The sequence below is a fragment of the Corythoichthys intestinalis genome, chromosome 3, assembly GCF_030265065.1.
Source record: "Corythoichthys intestinalis isolate RoL2023-P3 chromosome 3, ASM3026506v1, whole genome shotgun sequence".
In the NCBI taxonomy this organism is placed as follows: Eukaryota; Metazoa; Chordata; class Actinopteri; order Syngnathiformes; family Syngnathidae; genus Corythoichthys; species Corythoichthys intestinalis.
In genome coordinates this window covers 54,635,753-54,659,890 of record NC_080397.1, presented here as the reverse complement: position 1 = coordinate 54,659,890, position 24,138 = coordinate 54,635,753, and the positions used below count along the sequence as shown (strand labels likewise).

The 24,138-nt window shown below is 39.2% G+C and overlaps 1 protein-coding gene across 3 annotated transcripts in view; it reads left to right on the top strand.

Annotated features, from left to right (window-relative positions):
* The window catches only part of si:ch211-166a6.5 (clustered mitochondria protein homolog), a 76,492-nt gene that overhangs the window by 42,952 nt on the left and 9,402 nt on the right, over window positions 1-24,138 (top strand). For all 3 annotated transcript variants that reach the window (XM_057831415.1, XM_057831417.1, XM_057831416.1), the window contains exons 17-27: window positions 3,847-3,999; window positions 6,060-6,122; window positions 6,226-6,458; window positions 7,381-7,465; window positions 7,575-7,728; window positions 12,186-12,325; window positions 15,828-15,908; window positions 22,743-22,868; window positions 22,942-23,051; window positions 23,129-23,222; window positions 23,295-23,420. In XM_057831415.1, coding sequence (XP_057687398.1) covers window positions 3,847-3,999; window positions 6,060-6,122; window positions 6,226-6,458; window positions 7,381-7,465; window positions 7,575-7,728; window positions 12,186-12,325; window positions 15,828-15,908; window positions 22,743-22,868; window positions 22,942-23,051; window positions 23,129-23,222; window positions 23,295-23,420 — 1,365 coding nt within the window. The remainder of the gene's footprint in view (window positions 1-3,846; window positions 4,000-6,059; window positions 6,123-6,225; window positions 6,459-7,380; window positions 7,466-7,574; window positions 7,729-12,185; window positions 12,326-15,827; window positions 15,909-22,742; window positions 22,869-22,941; window positions 23,052-23,128; window positions 23,223-23,294; window positions 23,421-24,138) is intronic.

The window sequence follows — 24,138 nt, the reverse complement described above, 5'->3', positions numbered from 1 at the left end:
AAAACTCTTGTAAATAAATGCGTTCATCCCGGAATTTTTATACATATGAACATAAAAGAGTCTAGATTCTTGGTTAAAAGCAAAAAAACTGGGCAGTTATCATTCATTTTACATAGGTAAAACTACGCTATTGTGTAATCCAACGTGGCGGCCATCACAAAACAAAGAGCTTTCGAAGTTTAAAATGGCATGCGTGATGCTCTTTTATATAATTACCTTGAATCCTCGACCAAATGGCTCTTGAGACACTCCTGCGTGCTTGTATGTAGTAAAACATTCGTCCTGTTTCCACCTGCCTTTGAACGCAGCGTGTGTTTGAGTGAACTCTCCTCTGCCTGGGTCGGCACCCAACAGGAAGGCGTGGCGCACTGTTTGTTGGAGTCGTCTTGTCAACTGATGGTGAAGTCTATGTGTAACGGGTGCACGCAAGTCCATGTGGAGCGTGGAAACCTCCCTGCCGATTCCTTCATGTAAGGACGCTAGCGGCTGTGCCGTTGGCTCGAGCTTATTGGTGCAGTGGTTACCGATCTTGCCTGCCGAGTGGAAGCGTCGTTGGCACGCGGGTTCGTGTCCTGGCCTAGTCAGAGGTGGGAGCGGAACGCGGGGCGGCGCAGACACAGGGGTTACATATGAACCACCCTTATTTGATATTACAATTTTTAAAGGGTATGAAAACGCAAAGGGGGTGTGAGACATCAATAGAACCGTTATGTGCCAAGATAACAAATATTGATAAAGTTAACAAAAAATCAATCACATTAATGAGCAATTATCGAAAATAGATCGAAAATGACAAACATTTCCGAAAGTGTTCCGGAAACAGCCGAATGGGGTGGAGACGTCATAACAAGGAAACAAAAGGTCGAGGCAGGTGCCATCGTTGTTTATCGACGACAGAGTCGCGTTCGTGTTTTATCAAAAAATCGCTGAAATGGTTCAAACCTGTCATGCTATGTGGTTTACAAATAGCCATTTGTCGCAATGTAGTACCCATGAGTTCCCGAACCCGAGAAAAAGAGCTGGACTACGCAGACAATGAGTAAAGTTCGTCAGTGCTAAGAGGGCTAATTTAGCAATTTTACAGGGAAACGGGTTGCTGACGAGCCAGAAGATGTGCCTACAACCTCAAAGAAAACAAAATTTATGCTACTTCCCAATCACTAAAGACCCACGAACTGCGAAGGAGTGAATTTGTGACCCGTATGTGAATAAATCGAGTGATTCGAGCATGTCTGTGGAACAGGAATATCAGCTTGTAGAGATCGCAAATCACGGCGACTTAAACGTACATTTGAGACAACAACTCTACCGAATTTCTGGATTAAAGTCATTTCGGAATATCCCGACATCGCTAGGAGCGCGCTGAAAACTGTGCTACAATTTCCAACATCGCTAGCTTGATGCTAGCTTCTCTCACTCTCCCATCTCGTCTCAACGAAACAAACTCAGCCCTCCCACTGATTCCGCGGGTGAGTTGTATTTTTTCCCTGCACTTAACACGACGGGGCTAAAAACAAATGCTATTTTATATTTGCTGTATTTTTCTGCCGCACATTGCTGGTGTTCTGACAAAGTTGGCATGCGCGTAACGTTAAAAAGGACCGCGAATGCAGCGATTCCTAAGTACACACTACAAACTTTCTTTAAAGAAAGGAATATTAACTTACGTTTGCCATGTTTAGCGCACACAACAACTGCACGTAGCCCTCTCACTTAACGACTTTGGCGTGTCGTTAAGCGTTAATTTACGCCATTTCCGTGTTGCACATGTATGTTTGTGATGTAAATAGTTTTTTAGCACCACTGGATAACATTGAGAGTCCAACTGAATATAAAAGAGGGACACCGGTCCGTGAAAAAAAGACCCAAATCACACCGGTCCGTGGTGCAAAAAAGGTTGGGGACCCCTGCTCTAATCCCATTCATATTTGTGTCGGTTGGCAGAGCGAAACCGATGATAGCATATTAAATGATAATTATTCTATACATTACTTTATTTTGCGGTCACGGTGTATCAGCTTCACAAAAAGAAATGCAAAACAAACCATTCGGTGATTCTGTTGTCGCCGGTGTTTCATCAGTGTGATTGCTCCCCTCAATGATCCTTTCATTAGGCTGCATTAGCTTTCGTTTGGGCTCAAATTGATAACCCAAAACACCAAAGAAAGGTTCATAACTCTCCTCGTCACCATTAGAAGAATGTTCGTTACGTCGGATTCGTCGCTGCAAATAGAAACAAAACTGTCCGCCATCATCGCCGCCATTCAGTACTAAGCACCAGTGTTGTTAATCTTACTGAAAAAAAGTAATTAATTATAGTTACAAATCACTTCTCCCAAAAAGTAATTGCGTTAGTAACTCAATTACCTGAATGTAAGAGTAATTAGTTACTTGGCAAAGTAATTGGTGATAATTCCTTTTTTTTTTTTTCCCCCTCAAAAAAACAAAAAAAACATTGGCCACACCAGCCACACTATTTTGTTTTTTGTGAAGGTTGTTGGTACAATTGGCCCGAGCCCAATTCTTTACCCTAATTTACCCTTTACCCTGAATCAACTGTTAAAAGTTGTTAAAATTGCTCCCGTTATTGCATTAGTTCCCTTCTCTCTACTTTTGACATATGAAAATTTTAAAACTGTTTCATCATTTAAAGATAGATTCAAGTCAAGATTTTGCCGATTTAGAAGTATTTTAGATAAAAAGTTACTTAGGTTCGCTAGGAAGGTTCTCTACAACAGAGCCGTCCTAAAAAGTCTACTGCTTTAAGATGGCGGCTGTCTACTAACTCATTTAGTGCCATGTCTGTCATTTTGCATCTAGTTAGATCTATGTACAGTACATGTGATATCTACCATATCTACCATAACATGCGGGCGTAGTTTGTACTAGCTATCAGCTACAACATGTATTATTGGAGCTACTTAGCATCGCGTTTGCTCGGCGTCACAACTTTCTTGCCTCCTCCCTACTCCTGCTCTGCTCTGTCGTCTTGGTGAGTCCGTCTCCCTCAGACTTTTCGACCAATATAGTAATGCATGCCTTTCCGTCCTCAGTAACGGTAACGGCGTTGCCAAGATGAGAAAAGTAATTAATTAGATTACCCACTACTGAAAAAAATTACGCCGTTTGTAACGCCGTTATATTGTAACGCCGTTATTAACAACACTGCTAAGCACTGAGCCGGCTGTTTCCTGAAAGTGACGTCACGCACACAATATGCTAGATTTCCGGCATCTCGGGGGCGGGTCCTTTTAGCTTGACAATCGACCTAATTTCTATCATTTTCTAGGTGTTGCGATGTGTGTAATTACACGAAGTGGCATGATATGAATTCAAAAGGCATGCGTTGATGGATAAATGATGGACTATTAGCATTTCCCCAGGTGTTGTCATACCCTTTAACTATTTTTTAAGGCATTTTTAGTATGTTGTGTCTGTATGCATCTAAACAAAACAAGCTAAAAGCACAAAGTAGTACTTTGGGTGTCAAATTCGCCTCTTTTAGGACGTTTCGCAGCATATTTTGGCAAAACACCGGTTTTGTCCGACTCTCGCCTCGGCTCATCCTGTCTTTCCTGTTTATTTTGCTTTTGCCGCTCGTTTTGTGACATATCAACAGTGCTGTCATACTCATTAATGTTCCTTTCGGGTTCAAATTGAAAGGGCCGAAGAGGGGTTTTAATCAAATTATTTTAACTTATAACAACGTTTATCTTTTAAGAACTACATGTCTTTCTATCCGTGGTTCCCTTTAAGTGAATATAAATTGTAAACCTTCATTGTTAAATGGGTACAGATTGCAACTAATAATGCAACTAAATTGTTTGCATTTGCGGACATTTGCAGGTGGAGCACTGTCTACAAAGCAATGAGACCCCAATGGATGGCGCTTCTCTAAAAGAGGCGCTACACGAAAGAGGCATCAACTTACGGTATCTGGGCTATGTTCTCAAAACCATCAACCAATCAAAACATAAAGAGCGCCTGAGACATATAACGGTGGGTTTAGCAAACAAAATCTACGTGAACTCACCATGAAAATACAGGTAGTCCCCGGGTTACTGATTACTACTACTACTGAGTGCTGATTGCGCCTCAAAAAAGTAATCTAGTTAGTTCACTGATTACGTTCTTTATTTTCAAAGAAACTAAGTTACTTTAAATTTTAAAAGTAATTAATCAGTTATTATTTTACCAATTTTCCAAATGTTTTTGCCGCTTCAACATAAGATTATTGCATTTAAAGGGAATTAAAGATCAGAATTTTTCACATAAGGCTTGATCTTTACGTTAGCGGAGGTTTAATTAGTCAATGGAGTTGATTTCAACCACCATTTACTCACACTAGCTTAGCCACTCCGGAGTCCTGAAACTAACAAATACTGGACAAACTGCATGAAATTTGTTGAAATTGAAGGAATTCGGCCTCCCAGCCAAGCCACCAGAACAGCGACAGCCGAACCAGAAGGCGTCCCGCCGGCGCAGCCCCAGCAAGTCGGCGGGGAAGGCCAAATCCCGCGCGTTCACTCCAGTGCTAACCCCTTCTGTTAACCCCTGACTCCATTTTGAACGGTTTAAAGAAGGCTCACCGAAAACAGGTTGACAATTTATTCGTCGACAATGGTCAAAAAACAAGGCAAAACAGACGACGGAGAGGCAATGCTGGATCCAAGGTCTGCAAAACAACGGATATATCGAAATATTCCCGAGAAGTGAACGTTGTTCGCTAAAATGTTCAGTCTTATGAAAGCTGCGGTGGAGTGGGCCGGGTGGAAGGCGTGCCTGGGTGTTGTCTTGGGATCATCCTTCTGTGGCAGGTTTGAGCGGTCAAGTTAATGTGTCATCTTTCGTGGCTGGGTCGTGGTTGTCAAGGCAACCAACACGTCTTGACGTCCAATGCGCCGCGCCATCAAGTTGTTGTCTTGTTGGGCGAGAGCGTTCTGACGTTCTGACTGAGTTGTTGACGTCCTTTCCTTCGCTTATCAGGCGAGGGCTGATAATTCGGTCAACTTTACTGTGTCAAATGGCATGTAGTAACATCTCCCTAAATGCTTTACTATAATTAATGTGTTAGACTAATGTAGACAGTTACATGGTGTCTGCGAGAATGGTAACTATCCCCTTCAAAAATCAACTCCACCGACTTAAAGCCCGCTCCCTTCAATATTAAGCTTAATGTCAAAAATTCGAAATTTCGGGTTAGGGAATAGGGGTTAGGGTGGCTGGCTGGGTGGGGGCCGTGGCCCTGAGCTGGCTTCTCTGCTCATTTGTGTGTTTGGTGGAGCTCACGTGCTGCTGGATGTGATTGGGTGCACCCGGGTGGGGGTTCCCAGTGCCGAGATTGGCAGTGGGGCGGCGTAGGGTCGGTTGCCAACGGGCTTATATTCACAAGGGATTACACGATTACTGGGTTCTAGATCACAGAGTTGATTTGTGTACACTCAACGCCTCTCAATCACATAGCTTTGAGACTTCCCCACCCCCTTCCCCTTCTTTCCCTGGTTAGGGTCTGTTGCCAACGGGCTTACATTCACAAGGGATTCACACGATTACTGGGTTCTAGATCACAGAGTTGATTTGTGTACACTCTACGCCTCTCAATCACATAGCTTTGAGACTTCCCCACCCCCCTCCCCTTCTTTCCCTGGTTAACAGACCCCCCCACAAGGTGTCAACCGGAAATACATCTAGTAGACGATAGCACTAACATATTAATAGTTAGTGTAGGCCTTCAATGTATTCCTTGTTGTTGTCTGTGTTTCTTTTCTTCTGTCCCCCCCATACCCTCTTTCTGTTCGCTGCTTCGTCATAATAAGCAGTGTCAAACAGCTGAACAGGACAGGTTTAAAAAAAAAAAGAGAGAGGGATCACTGTACATGTTTATGGATAGTCATTTTGAGATTTGGAGGGTCTTTAGGGGTACTTAAAGAGTTCATTCTGACTTACATGGAAATTCAGGTTATTTCGCCAGTGTAGGAACGAACTCATTTGTAACCCAGGGACTACCTGTACCTAGTGTTCCTAAACATATTGGTAAAAATTCCCTATGTGTTCACCAGAGAATAGTTGTGGGGGAAATTTTAATGCGTTCAACAAGGAGAGTCTTCAACAGTTTCCTCCAGGTATTTTCTTTTTTTTTTTTTTTTAATTGGTGTTTCATGTAATCACACATTTGTTTTGCATCATTAAATAAATAACTTCAGCATTCAACTTTAATCTATGCAGGGATTGGACATGCCTTGTCTAGCGACAGCGGTCAGTCACTTCCTGTGCTGCCTACTCGTCCCTCACTTCACAGCCTCCACCGTGGGAGAGGACACAAAAAAGAAATCAAGACGCCGTGGTCGAGGCCCTGGGGCCTCTGAGGGCACGACATGGAGCACGCTCACTGCGAATGAGCTGTGGAACCAGGTCTGCCAGGATGCCGTTCAAACATACAATGTCTCTGACAGCCTTGGGTAAGACCTTACTGGAGCTTTTGGTTTGTGCTATCTTGGTCTGTTTGTAATGTAAGTTCATTGTTAGTCTAATAACTAGGGTTGTCAAACGGTTAAAATTTTTAATTGAGTTAATAACAGCTTAAAAATTAATTAATTGTAATTAATCGCAATACAAACCATCTCTAAAATATGCCACATTTTTCTGTAAATTATTGTTGCAATGGAAAGATAAGACACAAGACGGACATAAACATTCAACATAGTGTACATAAGTACTGTATTTGTTTATTATAACAATAAATCCACAGGATGGCTTTAACATTATTAACATTAAAGGGATCCACGGATAGAAAGACTTGTAGTTCTTAAAAGATAAATTTGAGTACAAGTTATATTAATTTTATGTTAAGAAAAAGAATGTCTCCTGCTCCGCCCAAATGCATGATGGGCAACGACTGTCAGTGGTGGCTGCAAATCGAATACAGTATGATCTGCGTTGTGTTCAACTAGGCGTGATAAGAAAAAGATCGTCTACTGCTCCGCCTAAATGCATGATGGGAAGTTGGGCAACGACTGTCAGTAGTGTTTGCAAATGGTATACAATATGTTCTGCATTGTGTTCAATCAAGCGTGTAAAGACAAAGATCATCTCTTGCTCCACCCAAATGCATGATGGGAAGTTGGGCAACCATGACTGTTAGTAGTGGCTGCCAAAGCTTAAGCCAATAAAAGGCGCGGTCCAATGAACGCCTTTGTCCTCTCGCATTTTTCTACCTTTTTGCTCTCAATGTGCTAAAACGGCGTCATTGTAAACTGTTTGAGGCAACGCATGAACGGGTCATTCCGTGCATGCGTTAATCGCGTCAAATATTTTAACACCCGTTAACGCGATAAATTTGAAAGCCCTACTTATAACAACTCCTAATTGTCTTTTTTGCAGTCCTGGTCTGAACCAACTGGTTGACCGTCACAGGCTTCAGAAAATCTCCCTACTTAGAGAGTTTTGTCTAAAGACTGGAGTACAGGTATGTAAAAAGCATTAGCCAGAAATGCCTTGTTCATAAATTTGTGTATATTTGACACTGTATTTATCTTGATATTTGTTCATTCATGTTTTTTCTGTGTCCACGCCAGCTGAGATTGAGGGACTACTTATTTGACAGCCATAGTAAACCTCCCATTGGACCAGATGACATAATCAACATCTTCCCGATGGTCAAACACATTCAGATGCCCACTTCAGATGCTTCTAAGGCATTTCATGCGGCGCAGAACTACCTTCAGAAAGGTGCGGCAGTCAATGTGAACCCTGGTACTAAAATGTTTGTTTGAAGCAGTGTTGTCACGGATTACTTAAAAAAGTAATTTAATTACTGATTACACCTCAAAAAAGTAATCCAGTTACTTTACTGATTAGGGGTGGGAATTGATAGGATTTTTACGATTCCGATTCCATTATCGATATTGCTTAACGATTCGATTCTTTATCGATTCTCTTATCGATTCTAATTTGGGGGAAAAGAACAACAAACGGTTTGATTGGCATTGAGTTTGTTTAATCAGAACTCACAACCTTACAAACTCACAACGAGATCAAAAGAGGCCCAAAGCCTCAATGTTAACTGTGGCAATAAGTGGCAAATACACAAGAATGTGTAACATTTTACTGAAACATTTATCTAATAGAAATAAAAAATATTGGTATATATTGGGAGATAGGTTGTTGTTCTGCGTTTGGCAATATGTGTTAAAGCAGGGGTCCCCAAACTTTTTCCTGTGAGGGCCACATAACTTTTCCCTTCTCTGATGAGGGGCCGGGGTCAGTTTGTAACAAAAAAAGTGTGACGATTGCAGAAGTGCATAAATGTAAAAAATTATTGTTTTTCAGAAAGCCACAATCAAATAACCCTTTCTGGATTCTTCACGGAATTAAAGTAAATAAAATAAAAAATAATAAAATAATAAAAACACTATTAATTAAATAGATAATAACCAAATAACCCGCTCTGAATTCTTCAAGGAAAAAGGCCAGGAAATAAATAACATGATTGAGAAAAAAAAAAAAATCAAAATGGCCGGACCAAATGTGGAGGCAGGCCGTATTTGGGCACCCGAAGAAATGCCGCATCCAAGCGAGTGAGCGTGCGAAGTGAGAGAGGGAAACACTTCTACGAGCCTACGTTCTTTGTTAATGTTAATATCTACAGAGGCAACGCCTGTATGTATAATCTTTTGTGTTGTTGTTGTTGTGTTTCCACTCGCGATCGGACACTTAAATCCAGTTGTGTAGTGGTTTGAACGATGTGCTAATGCTAGCGAACGAATGCTAACCATACTGTTATTAGCAGCTAATCATCGCTGATTTACGTTGATGCAAACCTGTTTGTTATTGGGGACGAAATTGATTTGTTTCATTTCTATTTTTAGTTTCACTCTTCAAGTGATGGTTGAATAAAGTCAGCAAATTATACCAACGTCTTCTGTCTCGTCATTTCGGAGTTTAGCTAGCTGTATAGCTGTCTCGGTGAGGACAGTGCAGTCTATTCCCTCCCGATGCAGTTATCTCCACCTTGCAATGACTGCAAGTCGCTTTGTTGTAATTTTTCCTCGTGAAGTGAAGACACACTTTCGAGCGTTTGAAACTACGTGCTGTCATTGTTATGTTTATGGCTGCAATGCTCGTGCTTACCATCGTAACCTTTCATTTTCACACTCTTTCCTGGTGAAGTGTAGTCCAACTTTGGAGCGAGTGGTTCTTGGCGCCATGCTAGTTTGATGCGTCTGGACAACAAGACACGTCACGACGCAATACGCGTCTTTAGGACTCGTTAAAGGGATCGTTTAGGCTTTTTCATTGTGATGTCGAGGCCTCGAAACACTCGGAACCGGTTCCGAATTGGAATCGGATTTCGATTCCCATCCCTATTACTGATTACTTTATTATCAAAGTAACTAAGTTACTTTAAAAGTAACATCAATTACTTTTTACCAATTTTTCTCCTTTTGCTGCTTCAACATAAAAATAACACAAGTTTCATCACGTGTAATTGAGTTTTTCACATAAGGCTTAATCTTTGAGTTAGCGGGGGTTTAATTAGTCGATGGAGTTGATTTCAACCACCATTGACTCGCCCTAGCTTAGCCATTCCGGAGACCTAAAACTAACAAATAACTGACAAACTGCACGAAATTTGTTTAAATAAAGTCCAACGACTAATTAAATCCCCGCTTACTCCAAGATTAAGCCTAATGTAAAAAATTCTGAACTTCCCCTTTGAAATAAAGACCTAGCCGTTAAAATGTTGTCTATAAAAGTTGTAAAGCAATAAAACAACAAAAATTCATTAAATGAACAAAAATCCTACAACATACAGTTTTCATAATGAGTCAAAATCATTTTTCGAGCAGATCATGTGACTAGCACCTTGGAGACTTTGCTTTGCTTAGCCAAAACTACACCAGAGGAGGCAAGATGGAGATTTAGAATTTCTTTAAACCTAAGCTTTCAAACGCTACCAACAACAAACTCGAACAGTATCAAGATGTGTGTGTGTGTGTATATATATATATACATATATATAAATATATATTAGGGCTGTCAAATGATAAAAAATTTTAATCAAGTTAATTACAGCTTTAAAATGAATTAATCGTAATTAATCGCAATTAATCGCGATTCAAACCATCTATAAAATATGCCATATTTTTCTGTAAATTATATATATAGTCTGTAAAATAAATTGTTGGAATGGAAAGAATTAATCGCAATTCAAACCATCTATAAAATATGCCATATTTTTCTGTAAATTATATATATATTCTGTAAAATAAATTGTTGGAATGGAAAGATAAGACACAAGATGGATATATACATTCAACATACGGTACATAAGGACTGTAGTGGGCATTTCACTCTACTGTCATTTAAACCTGTCTATGCGGTCCTCACTCCGAAGCGTCTACTTTTTCCAAAGCTAGACAGCTAGTGAATGACGCCTTAATAATCAGACTTTTTCCTTTTTCTTCTGATTTATTAATAAAATGGCCTCAAACCATTGTCCTCTTTAGACCAGGGGTGGGCAAACTATTCCACAAAGGGCCGCAGTGGGTGCAGATTTTTGTTAATACCCATCATGAGGACAGCCTTTCACCAATCTGGTTTCTTACAAGTGCAATCAGTTGATTGCAGTCAGGTGCTTCTTGTTTCCACTGAAACCTCATTGGTTAAACTCTCTGTGCTGAATCAGTTGGAACAAAGACCAGGACCCACTGCGGCCCTCGAGGACCGGTTTGCCCACCCCTGCTTTAGACCGTCGTAAAACTACAATAAAAAGTACACAAGCATTGCATTAGCAACAACGTTAGCTTAGCACGCTATACAGGTTCACTAAACATAAACAAAAATCGTCTCATACAAGAAATATAACATTTCGCTTACTAACATAATATGTACATTCTTTACAACAACCATACTTACGGACAAATCTTGTCCAAGCATCATATAAGCACATTACAACGTAGGAGTCAGCCCGAGACGTCGTGCAGCCATATTGAACTGGCAAGAAAACAATACCCCATATCGCAAAGCGACCACAAGAGTTCGCTGTTAGACAGCACAAAAAGCCTTGCTGTAAAACTTACCAAAGGCAGAATACTGTCTGAGCGGGACATGTGCGTTAATTGTGTCAAATATTTTAACGTGATTAATTTAAAAAATTAATTACCACCCGTTAACGTGATAATTTTGACAGCTCTAATATAAATACATACATACAGTATTGGCCAAAGGTTTGGAAGCACCTCAAAGGTGGATACTTTGAAGAATGTAGAATACAAAACCTGTTTTCAGTTATTTCACTTTTTTTGCCGTTCTACATGTTCGTTCATAGTTTTGATGTCTTCAGTGAGAATTTACAATAGCAGTGAAAATATTTAAAACGTAAAAATTATGAAGTGTGTCCAAAATTTTGACTTTCGTTTCAGTCTTCAACATGCTTCTCCCCCCAGTACCACAAATGTAAAACTATGATTACAAACTAACTATAAAATGTACATAATTACACATATTATAAAGGCTAGTTGCAAACTGTAGAAGTGCTGGCTGTCTCGGTATCTGTCGGCTTTGTTTCGAGTTTTTTTTTTTTTTTTACGCGACGCGTTGTGCTGTAATTCCAAGTGCTTCCTTGTTGAATTCGAGGTCGAGTATATAGTGGTCGACAGTCTTTCTGAGCCAGCGCAGAGTTTGCAATGCACGGAGATATTTTTGTCATTTTTACTGGACGGATATGTGAAGTAATGGCTGTATCTCCAGTGAGCAAATTTAGCCGTTTGTTGTATCTCTCCGGCTCCTTTACTGTTGTTAGCATCCTGATAGGTATAGCCAGGCTATGTGGCAGACGGCGCGCATACAGCATGGTAATACACGTGACTCGTTTTTTTTCCCGATGAGAAAACGTGAGCTGTGATGTCACTCCCAAACTCAAGAGCAGTATTTTCTATTCAAATGCTCTTCGTACATGACTACAGTATTCTTCATTCTACATACAGTATGAGGCAACAACAAAATAGTAACGCACAGGCACTGAGGAAACTAAATTTAATCAGATTACATGCTTGGAAAATGAACGCGTTAGATTGCTCGTTACTGAAAGAAAGTAATCAGATTACAACGTTACCGACAACACTGGTTTGAAGTCATGTCCTTTAACTTTGAATATTATGTATTTTTTTATTCCCCAATGGCAGGTCTGATGGATCAGGCCTATGAACAACTAAAAGATGCTACATATCTGTTTGGGAGAGTATGTGATGATCTCCATCCCGAGGCATGTTATTGCCACAGCCAGCTGGCCAAGCTGGCATTTCTGCTGGGGAAAACTGCTGAGGTACAGTAGGTTGTATTCTGACTACGATGAGACCTTTCTTTTGGAATAAAAGAAGCGATTCGTTATAATAAGTATTTTTGTTTTTGTATACTGGACAGAAATATGCATGCAACACAGCGTTCTTTTTCTCCAATTTTTATAAGCAGAACTAAAATAATCAAACTTTTAATCAACTGGAAAGTCCTACTTCTCATAAATTACCATATTGGCCCGAATACAAGACGGTGTTTTTTGCATTGAAATAAGACTGAAAAAGTGGGGGTCGTCTAGACATTATACCCATTCACGACGCTAGATGGCGCCAGATATCATTGAAGCGATGTTCTGTCATGACAGATCTCAGCTACTCTCAAGTTTAACCAGTTTGCATTATTTTATTGCAATGTTTTTCCTTATTCAGATTTGTTTCAAGACAACAGTTACAGTTAGACTTCACTTTGATGGTTAATGCAGTTATTGCAATTTTGTTGTTTTATCACAATAGATTGGTTTATTTACATTTCAAAAACCAGAAGCCATTCATTTAAGAATGTGCTTGCACTTTAGTTTACATATTTAAATGTTCTAATATTAAGATTTGAATTAGGCAAAATAATATGCTTTTTCTCTCAAATATATTGTTATAATCATTTGTTTCAGATGTACTGTAATTATTTTCTGTATAAAAATTAATTTGGTGTTCAAAAATTTTTTTTTCCAAACTTCAGTCTTGAAAAAGACTCGTCTTATAATCAGGGCTGTCTTATATTCGGGCCAATACGGTACTCCGCAAACTGCCTAACTGGGTGACTGTGCCGCAGTTGGTAAATCGAGTTGTCCTGGGACTGAAGGGTCAGCGGATTAATTCTCGCCTATGATTGCCCTCTGTCAAAGTGCCCAATGGGTTGGCAGCACCTTGCATGGCAGCAGCACCATTGGTGTGTGAATGTGTGTGTGAAAGGGTAAATGTGTATAGCGCTTTGGGCATTGTAACAATGTAGATAAATGCACTACATAAGTACTCTCCAATTACCTTCAATTTTAAGTACGCTGCGCTCCTGTGTATCTACGTACCTATGCTACTGTAATTTGCGGACTATAAGTATAAGTCCAGTGCGGCTCATTTGTTTGAATTATTTGGGTTAAAAGGTAACACTTTATTTGACAGCGGCGTCATATGACTGTCATAAGATCGTCATAATTATGATATGACACTATCACGGGCATTACTGAATTCTTATGACGGATGTCATTAAGTGTCCATTTATGTCCATTTCTGATCTTTTACATCCATTCAAAAGTGAGACAATTTTCCGGATGACACTAAATGACATCTGTTATAAGCATTCATTATTGCTCATGACAGAGTCATTTCATAATTATAATCGTCTTATGACAGTTTTATGACGCCACTGTCAAATAAAATGTTACCAAATACCGTAACTAGCTATTGATGAAACAACTGGTACAGTAACTGAAGAAATAATCAGCATAGAACACGAATCTGCATCTGTAGCGATGCAATGCATGCTAAGAGGCATGTTGAATGATAACAGTGTTGCCACAGGTGGCAGCAGAGGGTGACTGTCTCTCCGAAGGGAGCAGTGATGACCATATGATGCTTCATGGTGGTTCATTTGATCTTATGACAGTCTTATGATGCCGCTGTTAAATTATGTGTTACTGTTTTTTCTCCCCATCATTTTGAATCCAGCGGTTTCTAATCTAGTGCAGCTTATTTGTGGATTTATTTGGGTTAATAGATAACAGTTTATTTGACAGCGGCAACATATGACTGTCATAAGATCGTCATAATTATGATATGACACTATCATGGGCATTACTGAATTCTTATGACAGATGTCATCCACCAAATTGTCACTAACTCCATTTATGTCCATATCTGATCTTTTACATCCATTCAAAAGTGAGATAATTTGCCGGATGACACTAAATGACATGTGTTATAAGCATTCATTAATGCTCATGACAGAGTCATATCATGATTATAATGGTCTTATGACAGTCTTATGTCGCTGCTGTCAAATAAAGTCTTACCAAATGCCATAACTAGCCATTAATTAAACATCTGGAACAGTAACCGAAGAAATAATTAGCACAGAACATGAATCTGCATCTGTAGCGACACAATGCATGCTTGGAGGCATGTTGGATAACAACAGTGTTGACTGACAGCAGAGGTTGACTGTCTCTCCCAAGGGAACAGTGATGGCCATATGATGCTTTTTGAAGCAATGAAGCTTTGCAGTCAATTGGTTCAAAGCTTAATGGTGGTTCATTTGGTCTTATGACTGTCTTATGATTCCGCTGTTAAATAAAGTGTTACTAGTTTTTTTCCCCTCATTTTCAATCCTGCGGTTTATGGTCCAGTGCAGCCTATTTGTGGATTTATTTGGGTTAATAGGTAACACTTTATTTGACAGCGGCGTCATAAGACTGTCATAAGATCATCATAACTATGATATGACACTATCATGGGCATTACTAAATTATTATGACGGATGTCATTAAGTGTCATCCACCAAATTATGCCACTAACTCCATTTATGTCCAGTTCTGATCTTTTACATCCATTCAAAAGTGGAATAATTTGCCGGATGACACTAAATGACATCTGTTATAAGCATTCATTAATGCTCATGACAGTCATGTCATAATTATAATCGTCTTATGACGCTACTGTCAAAAAAAGTGTTACCAAATACCGTAACTAGCTATTGATGAAACAACTGGAACAGTAACTGAAGAAATATTCAGCACAGAACATGAATCTGCATCTGTAGCGATGCAATGCATGCTTGGAGGCATCTTGGATGATAACAGTGTTCAGAATTTATTCCACCAGTGTAAATTTAATTGTATTATTGAGAGAAATAAGTACTCCCTTTAAATTTAGTTAATATTTCGCACTTTCTTGTAAAAAATAAATAAATAAATAAATAAAAAAGCAGCTTAAGAGCAGCTTTTTTGTTGTATGGGCATGTTTCCATCTTTCCTTTTGAATCATAAGGATATTTTGAATAAATAATGGACATAAATTTGTTTGGCTACTTTTTTAATCAGTACAGCACGATGCATCGATAATTGTGATAATCGCGATAACCGCGATCATCGTCAATATCGCGATCTTCGTTCAAAAATTGAATCGTAGCACCCTGAATCGTAATCGAATCGAATCGTGGGGTGCCTAAGATGGCACACCCCTATGATACAGTGAGGACAGCTGTGGCTTATAGTCCAATGCGGCTCATCTATTAACAAATGCCGTTTTTATTGTCAAATTTGGTGGGTGGCAGCTTATAGACAGGTGTACCTTATAGTCCAAAAATTACTCTATGTGCTTCCACAGTTTGCTGATATCCAAAGGAGCACGCATGTGATTGTAACTATTATAACCAAGCTCTCTGTATCAGAGTGCAATCATCAAATTCACTGGTACTGTGCTAGATGTAACAACATGGGAGTGGATTTTGTTGTTTAAAAATCTTTCTTTGTTCCAAAGGCCCGCAGTGTCCAACTGAGAGCAGTAGTCATCAGTGAGAGGGTCCTTGGGTTTGACCACCCCAACACTATCCACCAATATGTAAGCACATACATACTTTTTTTCCCACCCATTCTTTGTTGTCAAATCATGCAAATACTACATTGAACTAGAAACTGCAATATCTGGAAAAATTAGGATGAAGCTTTGCTATGGTAGATACACATCTTGGGGGACATTTCGGGGACATGTCCTGTTGCATGGCTGTCAATGGCATCCACTTACAGTGGTTCAAATAAGTATTTAGTCAACCACTAATTGTGCAAGTTTTCCCACTTGAAAATATTAGAGAGGTCTGTAATTGTCAACATGGGTAAACCTCAACCATGAGAGACAGTATGTGGGGAAAAAAAAAACAGAAAATGAAACCAAATATGAAGATGAAACCAAAAGACTTTTTGGTAGAAACACGGGTTCTTGTGTTTGGAAGAGAAAGAATACTGAATTGCATCCGAAGAACACCATACCCACTGTGAAGCATGGGGGTGGAAACATCGTGCAAAAATCTTGGCCTCCATGTTGTATCCATACACAGTAGCGTAACTTTACATTCAAATCGTCAGGTAATTTTTGGCCAACTGCCCGTTTTTCGGCAAAAAAGTATTAATTTAGACATTTCTGCGTCTATATAAAAACAAAAATTCACCTTTTACGTGTTTTATTTTATGTAACATTTCAATCTAAAAACAACGAGGCCCAGCTACTCAGTGTTCTGTCAAATTTTGCACCGCAATCAAAAATTGCAACTTTGCGCTTAATGTTAAAAATGGCTGCGAATGCAGCGGTTCCAAAGTAAACACTACAAACTTTCTTTAAAGAAAGGAATATTAATTTATGCTTGATCATGGACGGACATGTAGAAAAAGTTCTTCTCCGATGCATGTTAGCTGCACACATCAACTGCACGCCGCTCTCTCACTGTTAATGTTTTTGCCGTGTCGTTAAGCATTAATTTACGCAATTTTAGTGTTGCACATGTATGTTTATGATGTAACTTGTTTATTTAGCACATTTGGATAATATTCGGAGTCCAGCTGAATGTAAAACAGGGCTTATTCACCGCCACAAAAGCTTTGGGAGTAAAATATGGTGAAAAATTGTGTTGAGGCAATAGTAACATCGGAATTCAACAAAAATAAGTTGCGATTGAACATGAAAAAATGCAAATTGTTCTTTTGTTGAGTAAAATTAAGATGATTCTGCATGCTTTCCTCAAGTATCAAGTTTCTGATGTGAAAATTGAGTGACATACAGTGGGGCAAATAAGTATTTAGTCAACCACCAATTGTGGTTCACCTACTTAAAAAGATTAGAGAGGCCTGTAATTGTCAACATGGGTAAACCTCAACCATGGGAGACATAATGTGGAAAAAAAAAACAGAAAATGAAACCAAATATGAAGAAGATGAAACCAAAAGACTTTTTGGTAGAAACACAGGTTCTTGTGTTTGGAGGAGAAAGAATACTGAATTGCATCCGAAGAACACCATACCTTCTGTGAAGCATGGGGGTGGAAACATCGTGCTTTGGGGCTGTTTTTCTGCAAAGGGACCAGGACGACTGATCTGTGTAAGGGAAAGAATGAATGGGGCCAAGCAATAACGGAGGCCAAACGCTTTCTGTAACTCTTCACAGGCTTTTCACACACTGTTGCTGGGATTTTGGCCCATTCCTCCATGCAGATCTCCTTTAGAGCAGTGATTTTTTGGGGCTGTGGTTGGACAACACGGACTTTCAACTCCCTCCTCATCCCGTGGCGTCTAAATGATAACAAAAACCGTGAGCAAAAATCCCAAAACCACACGGGGGGACCTAGTGAATGACCTACAGAGAGCTGGGACCAGAGTAACAAAGGCTACTATCAGTAACACAATGCGTCGCCAGGGATTCAAATCCTGCACTGCCAGACGTGTCCCCCTGCTGAAGCCAGTACACGTCCAGGCCCGTCTGCGGTTCGCTAGAGAGCATTTGGATGATCCAGAAGAGGACTGGGAGAATGTGTTATGGTCAGATGAAACCAAAATAGAACTTTTTGGTAGAAACACAGGTTCTCTTGTAAGCCTGTCGCAATATGCAATAATTCCATTTATCGCGCGGTATATAAAAAGACGGTAATTTTCCTGCTGCGATTTATCGCCTCGCGTGCACGTGCACGTTTGTCACGTGCGTGTGTGTGTGCATGACGCACGCGCTTGCGCCAGATGTGTGGCAGACGTGCTTGACAGCGCTGTTTAAAGTTCAGCTTCCTTGCACCACTCTGTTTTATTGACTTCTGGGTATGTTCGTTTTATACATTTGTGTTTGAGTGACCGTCATTTAATGGATGGAGGCAGGGCCGAGTGCACTGTCGGCGCACAGCAATGAGCGAGCGGAATGAGGAAGAGGACGAACCAGTCTGCAAAATGTTTCTGGAGGTTGTTTCAACAAAGATGACCAACAGAATAAATCTACATGCTCAGTTGAAACACTATCATCCTCTCCAGTTTTTACTGCTTAGTAAGAAAACTGCATGACAATTAGAGATATTCGCTTGATGTGAGAAATACAGACGACACTGCGCAAAATAGAAGTCCGCGACATTGCTGAAGAAATGAGACCGTTTTACCTCTGTTAAATGATATTTGATACCTTTGGGAGCCAAATTTTTGTTACTGCTGCTTAATTAATCTATTTTTCTCTGTTGTTGTTGAAGTGCAATTACTTTATACCTATGTGCCTAAATGCTTCAGTTATTAAGTGCAATTTTATTTTTTCTTGAAAAAAAGACATTTATTATGTGTTTCTGTGCGGTATTAATATAGTTGTCTTTTACTTGAAAGAGGCATGCTCTATTGTTTTTAGATGTGATTTCTTAAAGGGTATTTTTTAATTTAAAAGTAAACTTTTATTGCGTTGAAATGGGTGTATTTGATCTATTAATAGATACTGTATTCTCACTGTGTTATTGTAAATCGGTTAAAAGGGGACAGGACTTGATAAGCATATGCTTCTCTCGTCAGCCCTTTTCTTCGTTTTTTTCGGGTTGCTCATATCACATCTTGCAACTGTCAATGATACTGATGATGATGACAATAAATAAATAAACGCTAAAAAAAAAAAAAAAAAAATGGGGGGGGGGGGGGCGCAATAATATCGCATATTGCAATAATTTATTAGAAAATGTATCGCCCACTAAAATTTGTTATCGCGACAGGCCTATTCTCTTGTTTGGAGGAAAAAGAATACTGAATTGCACCATACCCACTGTGAATCATGGGGGGGGTGGGGGGGACATCATGCTTTGGGACTGTTTTTCTGCAATGGGACCAGGACGACTGATCTGTGTAAAGGAAAGAATGTATGGGGCCATGTATCGAGAGATTTTGAGTGAAAATCTCCTTCCATCAGCAAGGGCATTGAAGATGAGACGTGGCTGGGTCTTTCAGCATGACAATGATCCCAAACACACAGCCAGGGCAACAAAGGAGTGGCTTCGTGAGAAGCATTTCAAGGTCCTGGAGTGGCCTAGCCAGTCTCCAGGTCTCAACCCCATAGACAATCTGCGGAGGGAGTTGAAAGTCCGTGTTGCCCAACGACAGCCCCAAAACATCACTACTCTAGAAGAGATCTGCATGGAGGAATGGGCCAAAATACCAGCAACAGTGTGTGAATAGCTTGTGAAGAGTTACAGAAAATGTTTGGCCTTCGTCATTGCCAACAAAGGGTACATAACAAAGTATTGAGATGAACCTTTGGTATTGACCAAATACTTATTTTCCACCATGATTTGCAAATAAATTCTTTAAAAATCAAACAATGGGATTTTCTGTTTTTTTTCCCCACATTCTGTCTCTCATGGTTGAGGTTTAACCATGTTGACAATTACAGGCCCTTTCTAATATTTTCAAGTGGGAGAACTTGCACAATTAGTGGTTGATTAAATACTTATTTGCCCCACTCTATTTGGGCACCAGTTGAATATCAATGGACTGTAACGGTAAGCTGTCAAAAATGACAACCTCCTACAGTATGTTTTCCTGCCATTGAAAATGAAGGGGAAATGAAAGTTTCTGGCAAATTCTGTATACAAATTTTATGCCCCTTACCGTCCTTAAATTTTTTATGTGTAAGTTATGCAATTTGGTCAAAAATGGTAGGAATACAGTGATCCCTCGGTACTTCGCGCTTCAAACTTCGCGCCCTCAGCCCATTGCGGATTTTTTTTCTATTTAAATAATAATAATAAGTAAATGCAGTATTTTATTTTGCTATCCCGATTCGATCACGTAGTCTCTCACTCTCGCTCCTGTCGCTTTTCTTGGTCAGTCAGTGCATTGGAGTTGCTTATGAAAGTTAACAATGATTGATAGACGTTAAGATTTGATCTTGCAAAAGACGATTGGAAGCCGAAACTTCAAAGCGCCGCATGCGTCAATCATTGTTCAACTTGTTAAACAGTTGTCGTGGCAACTCATTATGTGTAAGTGAGCAGCTTGAGCGGATTTGAGAGGACTCAGTCAATGAACCATGAATAAATACAAGCATCTTTCTACTTTACTTTTGTTTAAAAATAATTCGGGGGGACAGTAACATATTTAAAACTTATAATTATTACATTTGAAGCGCTTAAATACTATTTATTAAAATAGTAGGGCTGTCAAACGATTAAAATTTTTAATCGAGTTAATTACAGCTTAAAAATTAATTAATTAATCGCAATTAATCGCAATTCAAACCATCTATAAAATATGCCATATTTTTCTGTAAATTATTGTTGGAATGAAAGATAAGACACAAGATGGATATATACATTCAACATACATGTATAAGGACTATTTGTTTATTATAACAATAAATCAACAAGATAGCATTAACATTATTAACATTCTGTTAAAGCGATCCATGGATAGAAAGACTTGTAGTTCTTAAAGGAAAAATGTTAGTACAAGTTAGAGAAATTTTATATTAAAACCCCTCTTCATGTTTTCGTTTTAATAAAATTTGTAAAATTTTCAATCAAAAAATAAACTAGTAGGCCGCCATTGTTGATGTCAATAATTACTTACACAATGCTCCTGGGTGCTGAAGCCTATAAAATCAGTCGCACCCAAGCGCCATCAGAGGGTGGCAAAACTCCATAAAACACAACAAATGAGCGTTTCACTGTGTACTGTCATTTAAATCTCTCTGAGTGGGGCATCTGCGTTAATTGCGTCAAATATTTTAACGTGATTAATTTTAAAAAGTAATTAAGGCCTGTTAACGCGATAATTTTGACAGCCCTATAAAATAGTTAATACTACAGTAGCTACTTCTCAGTTTTTTAATCATCACGGCGGGTTCTGGTCTTTTTTTTTTTTTTTTTTTTTTAAAGCCTGTGTTTAAGTGCGAATGGAAAATTTTTGGGGGTCGTTCAAAAAACATCCTGCGTCGTGCGAAAATTCCGGACATTTTGATATTTGAATGGTGAGGGTCGGTCAAATGGTTTGGGCTGTGTGGCGCAGTGGCGCCTCCGGAAATCTTTCATAGGGGTGGCCAGATGGGGCCACTTAAAATCTTGGGGTGGCCAAAACTAAAAGCCATAATTTCAGGTTTTCATTATATTATTGCAGTAAAAAGGTCAGGGGAAAACTATCAGAAAGACTTAAGGACACGGCTACTGATATACTTTGGTGTATTGTGTAATATTTGATGTTACTAATGATTTAATGTGCATAGTCCATAACTGTCCAGTCAACATTTTGAGTTCCACAACAATTCTGTTTGTATTGTGTTATGTATATATTAGGCATAAGGTGTACATTTAACAAGGGGTGTCAAAAGATTAAAATTTTTAATCAAGTTAATCACAGCTTAAAAATTAATTAATTGTAATTAATCGAAATTCAAACCATCTCTAAAATATGCCATATTTTTCTGTAAGTTATTGTTGGAATGGAAAGATAAGACGGATATATACATTCAAAATACTGTGCATAAGTACTGTATTTGTTTATCATAACAATAAATCCACAAGATGGCATTAACGTTATTAACATTCTTTCTGTGAAAGTGATCCACGGATGGAAAGACTTGTGATTCTTAAAGGATAAATGTGAGTTTGTTTTGTATATTGTGACTAAATATTGTCATCTCGTCTATTTGTCGAGCTTTCAGTAAATGATACTGTAGCGACTTAACTGTTCTGCCCAAATGCATGATGGAAAGTGGCGCAACCATGACTGTGTGTGGTGGCTGCAAATGCTATATCTTCTCTGCGCTAGGTACACTACAGGGTGTTAAGAAAAAGATCAACTCCTGTCATTCGTCCCCACGTCGCTTCCCACAATATTTATAGTTACTGTGGGAGAGATGACAAAGCTTTTGCCAATTAAAAGCACAGCCCCAATGAATGCTTGTATCTACTCCACTCACTTGACACTGCCACTTATCTCTGTATATAAGTAAAATGGCGCCATTGTAGGCTGTTTGCGGCAATGCGTGAGTGAGTCGTACCGCGAATGTGTTAATTGCGATAAATATTTTCACGTGATTAAAAAAATTAATTACCGCCCGTTAACGCGCTAAATTTGACAGCCCTACATTTAACAAAAGAAAATAAATGCATTCATTTGGGATGAAATGCATAACTGATGCTACAACAATCTAACGATATACAGGCAAGCGGGTTGGCCAGTGGGGTGGCCAACCAATTTATAGGGGTGGCGCCACTGGTGCGGCGGTCCGAAGAAACGCCATTAAAAAAAAAACAACTAAGGAATTCTACTATCTGGGCCTTGCAAAGCACCATCTAACAACCGCTCTCACTCTTTATAGATGTAAATAATCTATTGATATGTTATTACAGTGACAAAGTTATGTCATAAGCTCAAAATGTTTTTGCTTCTGTTTATGTAGGCCCTTTTAGCTGTATATGTTTGTGCTGGAGGTGAGACCAACCTGGCCCAGAAGTGTCTGCTTAGAGCACGTCTACTTCTGCTAACCATCCATGGAGAGGACCACCCGTACATTGCCAGGCTAGATGTAGGTTAAACAAAACAATGTTATTATTAACATATAACAATTCTAAACATTCTTAACATTATATTTCTTTCAGAGTTGTCTTGGCTTGCTGTTAACTGGCGACCAAGCGGGGAAGTACCTAAAAAATGCCCTCAGACTCAATGCTTCCTTCTTTGGCCCAACAAATTTGCACACTGCCCTGACGTAAGATGTCGTTTTCACCATTCTTTAACCAACTGTTTGGCCAAACTTCTAACATTGTTTTCTTCTTTCCTGTGCAGTCAGCATTTGGTGTCCCAGTGGCTGTGCAGCAAAGGAGACTACCGAGGTGCCATGAATCACGAAAAAGAGGCCCTCGCTGCTTTTACCTCATTGGTCAGCATTATTTTCTCAGTGAACGCAATCAGAATTTGTCAGATTTAATTTTATATCATTTCTCCTCCGCAGTTTGATGAGGATCATCCTCAGACACGATGCAGTAAAGAGTTTCTGTGCACAATAACCAAGCAGGCAGTGCAGGTAGAACGCTCCCTCAGACAGGCTGGACCAAAAGCCACAGAACAAACAGTGGAGGTAAGAAGTAAGCCTGCCGCGATATGCAATAAGTCAGTATATCGCATGTTAAATGAAAATGAGGGTGGTAATTTTCCCGGCTGCGCTTTCTCGCCACGTACGTGCGTGCGTGTTGTTGTGTGTTGATTGTAGGGCTGCAGCTATCGAATATTTTAGTAATCGACTGAAAATTCTATCGATTAATCGAGTAATCGGATAAAACATATTTTCAGGTGAAGAGCAATTATAAATATACTAGGGCTGTCAAACGATTAAAATTTTTAACCGAGTTAATTACAGCTTAAAAATTAATTAATCGTAATTAATTGCAATTAATCGCAATTCAAACCATCTATAAAATATGCCATATTTTTCTGTAAATTATATATATATTCTAGGGCTGCAGCTATCGAATATTTTTGTAGTTGATTAATTGATGGACTAGTGGGTTCGAATAATCGAGTAATCGGATAAGGAACATGAAAAATTAAAATACCTGAGCTGAGCCTCAAACAGTATAAATTTTTAAAAAATAGGATCTATGTAAAACAAAAGAACAATTGGCTAACTTACATAGAAAAAGTCCATTAGCTTAAATGCTATAAAATGCTAAAGTTTTTTTTTTGTTTTTTTTTTACAATGCTCTAAACAAATGGCTCAGACACATATTCCCACAAAAAATGGCTAGTTATACCTATAAACTAAATTATGAATACATTAAAAAACATTAGCTCAAACA